Source organism: Nicotiana tabacum, chromosome 4 (assembly GCF_000715075.1).
Source record: "Nicotiana tabacum cultivar K326 chromosome 4, ASM71507v2, whole genome shotgun sequence".
Lineage (NCBI taxonomy): Eukaryota > Viridiplantae > Streptophyta > Magnoliopsida > Solanales > Solanaceae > Nicotiana > Nicotiana tabacum.
The window spans coordinates 4,414,699-4,424,687 of NC_134083.1; the positions used below are offsets into that span (position 1 = coordinate 4,414,699).

Genomic DNA, 9,989 nt, shown 5'->3' on the forward strand with positions numbered 1-9,989 from the left:
TGTTAAGGAACATTGGATTACTTCGGATTTCAACAATTTATAGATAACCAAAATCACTAAGGTAAGAAACCTGAGCAGTTTCGGTTGTAATGGGGTTACACCAAGGTTCTGCGCTCAGTCCGTTCTTATTCGCCCTCGTGATCGACGCGTTAACACACCATATTCAAGGGGAGGTGCCATGGTGCATGCTATTTGCCGATGACATAGTTCTGATTGATGAGTCGCAAGCCGGTGTTAACAAGAGGCTAGAGGTTTGGAGACAGGCTCTTGAGTCTAAGGGTTTCAAGTTGAGCAGGACGAAGACGAAATAACTGGAGTGTAAATTTAGCGTTAAGCCAGGGGAAGTGAGCGTGGATGTGAGGCTTGAATCACAGGTCATCCCGAGTAAAGGCAGCTTCAAGTACCTTGGTTCGGTTATCCAGGGGGAGGGAGATCGACGAGGATGTCACACACCGTATTTTGGTAGGATGTATAAAGTGTAGGTTAGCATTTGAGTCCTGTGTGACAAGAGAGTGCCACCAATACTCAAAGGTAAGTTCTATAAAGCGGTGGTTAGACCGGCCATGTTGTATGGGGCTGAGTGTTGGCCCGTTAAGAACTCACATATCCAGAAGATGAAAGTAGCAGAAATGAGGATGTTGAGGTGGATGTGCGGGCACACTAGGATAGATAAGATTAGGAATGATGTTATTCGGGAGAAGGTGCACATGGCTCCCATTTATGACAAGATGCGGGAAGCGAGGCTTAGATGGTTCGGACATGTTCAAAGGAGAAGCCCAGATGCTCCGGTACGGAGGTGTGAGCGGCTGGTTGTGGAGGGCACGAGAAGAGGTAGAGGGCGGCCTAAGAAGTATTGGGGAGAGGTTATCAGACAGGATATGGCGAGGCTCCAGATTTCCGAGGACATGACACTTGATAGGAAGATGTGGAGGTCGAGTATTAGACTTGTAGGTTAGAATGTAGTTAAGTCTTGACTTACTTCGTACCATTGTGGGACTGTTCACGTAGGGATTTTGTCTTGGGTAGCTATCGACAATGTTGTGTTTTACTACTTCGCTTTTCAGTGCATGTCCTATTTACTAGCTATCGTTTTGTTTTGCATCTTTCTTCTGCATTTTATGGTGTTCCTATTTTTTCTATAATTGTTGTGGTGATACTAATGTTGTCTCCTCTTGTCGTTTTGTCTTTTCATTTTCTTGAGCCGAGAATCTTTCGGAAACAGCCTCTCTACTCCTTTGGGGTAGGGATAAGGTCTGCGTACAGACTACCCTCCCCAGACCCCATTAATGGGATTCTACTGGGTTGATGTTGTTGTAGTACTAAGGTAAGAAACCTATAGGATTCGCCCTTTAATGGCGATATTGCAAAGGTCTTATCTTTTATGCTCTAGACTAGATGCTACATACAAAAGTAGGATTTTTGCAAAAATTACAAAAGAGGTTCGTGTTTGCAAAATTTTGCAGAAGCGACTTTCAATTTTAAAAGCTCGCTAAAATCATTTAAATATATAAAACAATGGGTTGGACACATTTTTTATATACAACTTACTAAAAATGAGACTTCTCAGAAGTCAATGTTTATAGCACATACTCTAATTTACCAACTAACCAAGAGACCGTCAGCAGAAGCAATCATATCCGAGTGTGCCACCAGAAGAACAAAGTTTGTAACTTCTATCCTGACCTTACACAGAGATGATTAAGCAATTTGCAAAAGTTAAGCCAAAAGACTATACTATCGTTCTCCCAAAACCAATATGCTAGTACATCTACAGAAGGCTTAATCAACAAATAAGCTGATAACATTTCACTGAAAATCAACCGCACAAGGAAACAAACTCAGCAGCAAAGATTTTACACCTAGCTCGGACCCGCCAATAGTAGTCAAAGCAATTGCAACTCCAGACTCACGAGGAACGTCTCACTTCTGGTAGGGATGAAACCTTCCGCTTGCAGCACCACCATTCCCATATGCTTTAGCACCTCCAGTGCTACCACCAACACCATACCCTTTAGCATTGCCAGATACGGAGCCTTTAGCCCCACCATACCAGCTACCATCGCCGCCTGTATATCCTCTACTGCCAGCATACCCAGTGGGACCACCATAGCTACCAGGAGCCGCATAGCTAGTGCCTCCGGATACACCTGCCCTATACATAGGTCCACTAAACCCAAAACCATAACCATATCCACCATACCCAGAGTAGAATCCTGCAGCACCCCCACCATAACTTCCTCCAATGTTTCCATAACCACCATAGCCGCCATATCCACCATACCCTCTACCCATCATTCCACCATATCCACCACCAAACCCTCCTTCAGACCCACCAAAGCCACTGTATGATTTCGAGCCACTACCACCAAGATGCTGCCTGCTCCCGTTTGCATATTCAGGACCAGCTCTTTTTGGCTCAGCCCTCTTAATTTCAACCTGAAGATGTCTAAATGTCAAAGAGCTGTATATATTTCATTTCACACAAGTACCATGGAGATAATTAATCATGATTAATATACAGTCCACATGACTTACTTGTTTGCCACAGATTTCATGCATACGGCCATTGTTTAAAACTTTTTCAATGGCATGTTCACTATCAAAAGTCACGAAGCCAAAGCCTCGGGACCGACCAGTCTCGCGGTCCAGCATGATTTGGTGCTCCAGAACATAGCCATAAGAAGAAAAATATTCCTTCAACTCATCTGCAATGAATCACAGGATTAAAACATTTATTTTAGCTCACAGACAATAAGAACTCGTATTGAATTTTACCTTCGGTTAAAGATAATGGAAGACCGCCGACAAAAATTTTCTTTGTTTTGGGAGCTCCTTTAACTTGCATGTCCTCCTTAGGTACTGTCCTCTTCACTTCCACCTGATCCAATAATCATAGTAAATTTACTAAATACAAACTTCCAAATAAACCAAAGAAAACATGACATTACAAGATACTCCCACTCAAAAATCCTACCGTTCTACCATCTATGACGAGGTCTTCCTCTAAAACCTTATTCACAACTTCTGGGTCAGCAAATGTTACAAATCCAAATCCTCGCGGCCTTCCAGAGACCTTATCCATCATTATCACACAATCAGTTGTCTCTCCAAACCTGCTGAAATATTTCCTAAAAGATTCTGGAAAATAACATGTACAAAATAAGTATCGAGCTGAGAGTTGGATTTAAGAGTAAGAAATAAAAACAAAGCGGACACAATATACATATTTTAACTAACATAAAACTATTTGAAAGTGCGTTCTTACAACAATGCAACAGTTTTTTTTTAAATCATTTGAATATATTACGGATTCACCCAAAACCAGGCAAATACATAAGAAAGGAGATAATTAACTCACGAAACTGAATTATCGTATCAGAGGAGCATATGACTTAAAGGATGCTTTATTGTTTTCCTGAAGATGTTTGCAAAATGTTTCATCCCCCCTCCCCTCCCCCCCCCCCCAAAAAAAAAAAAAACCCCCAAACAAACACAAACCAAAAGAAAAAAAAAACATGTTCCCCCAAAATTTGAACCAGGGAACTACACCTCGTGATGCAGCTAAGATATATGTGCATGACTTAATTAAATAAAACACTAAGAAAAAGATGCTTATGATATTATTTAGAAACGAACATTTCATATTTGTTGGGCAGGAAACTCAAGGTATAATAGTGTAAACTGAAGGCCCAAGTTTCCACCTTCCTAATAAACATAAGAACTTCCACAGGAAATATATCTTTTCCTATATCAAACTCATACAATAAGTAGGCTTTTAAGATTTCCACTACATCACAACCAAATCCTAATGAACAAAAAGCAGAACAACTAGAATCTAGACAGCTACATCAGGAATTCAACTAGTAATATTTATCTTTAAAATTACTACCGATCCATATGTCAATTAAAAGGCTATACTAGTTGTCCAAGCCAACACCGCATCTGTCTCCAAGTCTAAGCAAAAAGAAGCAATCAAATACTAAAACATGTTAAATCATATACAAGTGAAAAAGGAAATCAGAATCAGAAATTAGAATACCTTCATTGGTCTCCCAAGCAATGCCTCCAACGAAAAGCTTTCTAACAACAAGCAAAACCAGCAAAGTTACAATACTTTCGGCATGGCCTCATGCGTTTTGCCATCATCTAAACCCTAAAGACCCAAAACTAGAAGCTAAAAAACTAAGTACTAAGCTACAAACTAACCCTGCAGAAGAATCATCGATTGAATGCTTTAATTCACGGCCTGCACTATTATCTCCACGGGTTTCTGAATACGGCTGTAGTGGTTGATAGTTACCATCATTTTGTTCAGCTACATCATAATCCATTTTGTTCCTATTGTTTCTCTATCTATAAATATACCTGCAAATAAATACGAGATTATTTCCAACTACAACCTATAACTTTTTACCTGTGGTTCCGCACTTTTCATCTAAACCCTAACAAAATCTTGACATGTAGTACCAGAGGCGAAGCTAGCTTATGGATTTATTAGGCGGAATTGAATATCGAGGAGAGTAATTGGAGGTCGAGAGCCTCTGTAATTGCAAAAACCCTAGCAGCTTTGCGCCCTTTTTTCGTGGGGTGGAGATGGGAAACTTGCCGCCGCGCCAAGATATCGAAGTGAAATATCTCGGGTGGAAATAAGTACAATTTCTTTTCTTTTTGGTCTATGTACAGCGGCTTTGCTATGTAATTTGGTTTATGAACAAAGTTATACACTAATGGTTCGGTTCCGCCAAATATTTTATAAAATTTGTACTATACTAATTTTTCAGTTATTCTATTATGTATAATCAATATTAAACTTTTAGAAACCGTACAAATCATGTCAGTTTCTCTTCAATATCGGTACGATTCAGTTTAATTTTCAGTATTTTTTTAAATGTTACTTAAAAATCACTGCTAGAAGCAGAATGCAACAACATACGTACTTTTATAGGATTTAATAAAACTCTCTAGATATTTTTACTATTTAAAAGGTGATGAATTAAGAAAACATGAAAGATGACTAGAGTATAGATTCATCAACTACAACAGCGTAAAAGAAACTAAGCAAAAATAAAAAAAATTTAAATCACACGAGTGGAAAGATATTAAGTAAGTTGAGACTCAAGAATATATAAATTTAAATCATACGGAAAAAAAAATATTCAATACATTATAGTTTGCTACTCATAATCGCTAGAATACCTTGTGTCTTACTAGTGAATATGCTGGAAATAATTTAGTTTCAATATTATATAATAGAATTGGAAATAAGGATTTTGAGTTTAATTACTTGTTGGTTTGTAATCGTTTTTATAATTTCAAGGCCCAAGAAAAATGTTAACGCATTATTATTTTTAAACTTAATATATAAATATATTTTTTTATGTAAATTTATTCGGTGCGGTTCGGTATTTTTTCGGTTTATTTTCATAAAATAAAAAAACTACCCTAATTATCGGTACGATTATAAATTTATATAAAAACCTACGGTTTTATTAAAGAAAACATAAAAATCGGTTCGGTGCGGTACCGTTCTGTCGGTTTAATTAGTTTTTAAATATCCATTGACACCCCTACACGAATCAACAATGCAATAATTAAAAAAAAGTAATGCCAAAAAAAAAAAAGTTAAATGTTTAGCTCGATATAAATACAATAATATATAGTGTTTAATTTTCAAAAGAAGAAAACAAAATAAAAGTTTGCTTACTAATACAGTATAAGGGTTGGCTTTGTCGTGTTTTTAATCCATGTATTACTTGTGTCCGCATTTATAGTAGTACTTTTTTATGACACATAAAATAAAACATAAATTCTCACAAAACTTGTGTATGTATTACTTATTAGGAAGACAAAAGTAACGATCACATATCTATATATCTATATTTATGTTATATTAAAAGCACGAATACCCTTAAAAATAAATTTTATAGTGGATAAAATTGTAATTTAAGTTACTCTCATAATATTTAGGATTTTAAAATTAATTAATATTTTACTTTCTAAAAATTCTTAATTTCCTTATTTGTTGCAACCTATTTGCCATATTTTCTATTGAGATCAAAAAATATTTTCCCAACCAATGCAACTCAATTCCTATTACTTTATTAATTTTTGATTTTTATTTTTTATTACTGAAAAGTTAACAATATAATTTTTTTTTAATTTTCCTTAGCAAGTACACTTAAATAATTTAAAATAGATGAGCTATTATAAGAATCTGAAAAAGTAAAGAATTATCCTTATAGCGCTAAGAACAAATAGTTACATTTTTTAATTAACTAATTAGCAAAAGAATTCAATTCAATTGAACTATGTGATAAATCCTAATATTTAGGGGTTTATAATTATTTAAGATTAAAAGATTCATTGTGATATATCCATAAATGCAATAACAACTTATTTATGTATGACTTTTAGATATATTTCAATATATGAAGTGTTTGATATTAACAATAATAAACATGAGTAGTAATATGACACTTTTTGAAGCTACAAGATACTAGGTTGGCTGAAAGTTGTGATAATACAAAACATATAGAGTTAATCTCTCAAAATGTTATATCATTTTCATCTAATTTTTACAATACAATAAATATATATAGTCCATATTTTTATCTAACCTGCTATTTTTTTAACAAAAATAATTTTTATCGTAAAATGGTCCTAAGTATGGGTAAAAAATATCTATCTTTCTTTTCAAAATATATACAATAAATTGAGGGCATCGTGTTAGAAGATGTTTAATTATATTGGAGTTACACGAAATTGTAAAAGTTGATGCAATAAAAATTAAAGATGAAAAGATAGAAGGCAAAAGCATATCAAGAAGACCAAAAAAAAAAAGAAAAGAAAAAAGGAAACAATGAAGACCCATAACTTCTAAAAAATTAAAATTGAAAAAGATTAGTAAAATACCATTTTTTAAATAGTATAGCCTCTAACATCTTTTTACCAAAATTATAATTTTGTTCAAATACGGAGCAACTTGTGCTTGCACATTATTTAATATTTAGTTCAAAATTTCTAATTGAAATATTTTATTTCGATTAAAACACGATATTAATATTTATTTGTATGATGAAGAATATAGTTTATCAATAGTTTTTTGTTATTGACTCAACAAACACGTGCAAGCACGTACTCTAAGACTAGTACTATATTAAAAGCACGAAAACCTTTAACGAAATGTCGTTCGCCTTTTTTGTCCCTTAAAACTAGATTTCATATTGAACAAAATTGTAATTTAATAATTATGTTCCTAATATTTAGGAATTTGAAATCATCTAAAATATCGATTATTATATTTTTTCTTATTTGAACTATGTAAAAACTCCTATATTTAGGAATTTAAAGTTAATTAAGTTTCACCTTATATAAATATTTTCCTTATTTGAAAACAGCTAAAATTAATTTTAGTTCATTGCACAAACAAGAAACGTACAAATATATATTCACACTTTTTTAAAAGTTGATAACTGTTTTTTTAATATTGAAACTAACTCCCATCAATATCTATTAGTTTTGGGGAGTACTCAAAGTTCCCACCGTCCCTGCTAAATAAATTAACTTAAATATACTATTAAATATTTTATTCAAAAGCACTATCAATTCAATCATTCGGAGATAGTACACAATGTAATAGAGTGAAAGTGGAGCTATGATTTTCTAAAATATAATCAGAAAAATAAACAAAGCAAAAAAGAGAGGAAGAAACATGCTTAAAGCACGTTCATTTTACGCTTAACTCATACAATATCACCGTGACTTTGTCAGATGCCTTTGTAATTATAATTCTTTTGAGAAGGATAATTCTCATGACACAAAATTTATATGCAATTTATGTCGCAACCATTTCGATTAGTACTGATTTATCTATATTTGTACAATGACCAATTTTTTCTTTAAAATATATTTTATATTAAATATAATTATCATTTAATCTTGTTTAACTATAAATTGTTCGATATTATATTTGAACAATTTTAATTTTCTACTCAAATACTAATATTTTTCTCTTATTCTTTTGCATAATATTTGAAAATTATACTCAACAATTATAACAAAATAATAATAATATAATTAAAAATCTAAAGAGAGAGCGAGAGAGATATCTTTAATAATTAAAGACAATGCCAAAATCACAATAAGACATCTTTTTTTTTTTTAATTAAGCTAGTTAAATAGGGTTAACATTTATCATTTTCAGGAACTTATATTTGTTTTTTATTTGATCACTCAAACATATTGTTTAGTAATACTTATATAATTTTTAATGATTATTTTTATTAACACTGGTACACGCGCAAAGCGCATACCCTAAAGTTACACTATTAGAAATTCGGTAAAAACCGATCAACTTTGGTCGATAATGGCCAGTAACCGTCCAAAACACGACCATTTACGTGTGGACGCTATTTTAGAGGTCGGAAAGGCATACCGACCAAAGTTGGTTTGAAATTACAGACCAACTTTGGTCGGTCAGTTAAATTAAAAAAAAATAGAAAAAAACCCACCAAAGTTGGTCGGTTTTTTAATTATGTAATCAAAAGATTCACCATCTGGGAATCGAACCGGGTTTTGTACTGTGGCAGAATACTATTCTACCATTAGAACATTGGTGCATTTTATTTTAAGACTGTCTTTTATTTGATTTATACTCTTTAATTGTATTTTCGCATGAAAATAATCGACCAAAGTTGGTCGGTTTTATTAAAAAATAAAATTACTGACCAAAGTTGGTCGGTTTTTAAAATGACCGGCCGAATTTAATATTAAATTTTATTTATTTTAATTAAAAAACAGACCAAAGTTGGTCGGTTTTTTAAAAAATAAATTTTGCGGGACTTAAAAATAGTTTCCCGCAATAAAAATTAAAAATAAAATATTTTGAAAAACCGACCAACTTTGGTCGGTCTTTTGGCCGATTTTTTGACCGACCGTCGGTCGACCTTGGTCGATTTTTGCCGAATTTCTAGTAGTGCTAGTTGTATAAAATAATACGGGCTATTTTGAGAAGATTAAATCTCTACAAACCTCAACCAAACGACTTCAAATTGTAATGTTAAGATTAAAAAATATGTTTTGTTTATCTTAGAATTCAATATTCTTGCTACTAATGTGTATTAGAGTGAGTTAATTTTATTAATTGTCTGTGTGTAAGCATCATAGTTATCTTACTTCTAGATCGGAAATTTTTTGTCAAGACAGTTGGAGAAACAAATCTTACATGCATAATCTTAAACAAATCTACATTGACTAAATATTTATTCATATCTGAATATTTACATTAAATCAATATATATATATATATATATATATATATATATATATATATATATATATATATATATATATATATATATATATATATATTATGTATGTTATATACAAAAATTATATAATATAATTTAACGTTGTTCTGCCCTAATTTCTTAACTAATTTTATTTAATATAAACATCGAATATGAGTAAGTATTATTTTTATCGATATTTTAGTGTTTGTGTGACCAAGAGGTGCATTGAATCAGAGTTCAATCCAATCTTAAGAATTAAATTTCCTTAATAGAAAAGCTTTTTTCCCAGAGAACATTGACTATGCATTGAATCAAAATTTAAGACAATCTTACAACAAGAACAACAATATATTCAATATTATCTCACACCGTGGTATGTAGGAAGAATAGTGTACGCAGACCTTATACCTATCTTGTGAGGATAGAAAGACTGTTTCCAATAAACCCTCAGCTTAGTAAAATTTAAGACAATCTTAAAAATAAAAATTATGTTAATAGAAAAACTTTTTTTCAAATGAACTACGAATTTGCATTAATCAGACAATAAAATTCAAAACATTTTTCAAGAATTTCAAATATCGGATTATTATAAAAAAAAAAAGAAAAAAAAAAGGAACATCCGAGACCCACTTGAGAGTTGAGACGCACGAGCGGGGCACCGCCCGGGGTGGCTTTATAAAACTTGGGAATTTATTTATA

General features: G+C 32.6%; 1 protein-coding gene across 2 annotated transcripts; it reads right to left on the minus strand.

Moving 5' to 3' along the window:
- Positions 1-1,624: 1,624 nt before the first annotated feature.
- LOC107829667 (heterogeneous nuclear ribonucleoprotein 1) lies at positions 1,625-4,649 on the minus strand. 2 transcript variants are annotated; one of them, XM_016657123.2, is made up of 7 exons: positions 4,468-4,615; positions 4,207-4,365; positions 4,040-4,080; positions 2,975-3,138; positions 2,776-2,878; positions 2,536-2,705; positions 1,625-2,436 (listed from the first exon to the last, which is right to left on the minus strand). In XM_016657123.2, exons 2-7 carry the CDS (start codon positions 4,329-4,331, stop codon positions 1,921-1,923), a joined length of 1,119 nt encoding a protein of 372 aa, XP_016512609.2. In that variant the 5' UTR covers positions 4,332-4,365; positions 4,468-4,615; the 3' UTR covers positions 1,625-1,920. The 2 variants fall into 2 exon arrangements, with proteins under 2 accessions (XP_016512609.2, XP_075107364.1); XM_075251263.1 differs by having other exon boundaries at positions 4,207-4,649.
- Positions 4,650-9,989: the final 5,340 nt, after the last annotated feature.

Coding starts and splice junctions, on each gene's coding strand:
- LOC107829667 (XM_075251263.1), bottom strand. CDS start 4,331: ATGGATTATGATGTAGCTGAACAAAATGATGGTAACTATCAACCACTA. Junction 4,081..4,206: donor ATCGATGATTCTTCTGCAGG/GTTAGTTTGTAG, acceptor GCTTGTTGTTAG/AAAGCTTTTCGTTGGAGGCA. Junction 3,139..4,039: donor TGCTTGGGAGACCAATGAAG/GTATTCTAATTT, acceptor GTTATTTTCCAG/AATCTTTTAGGAAATATTTC.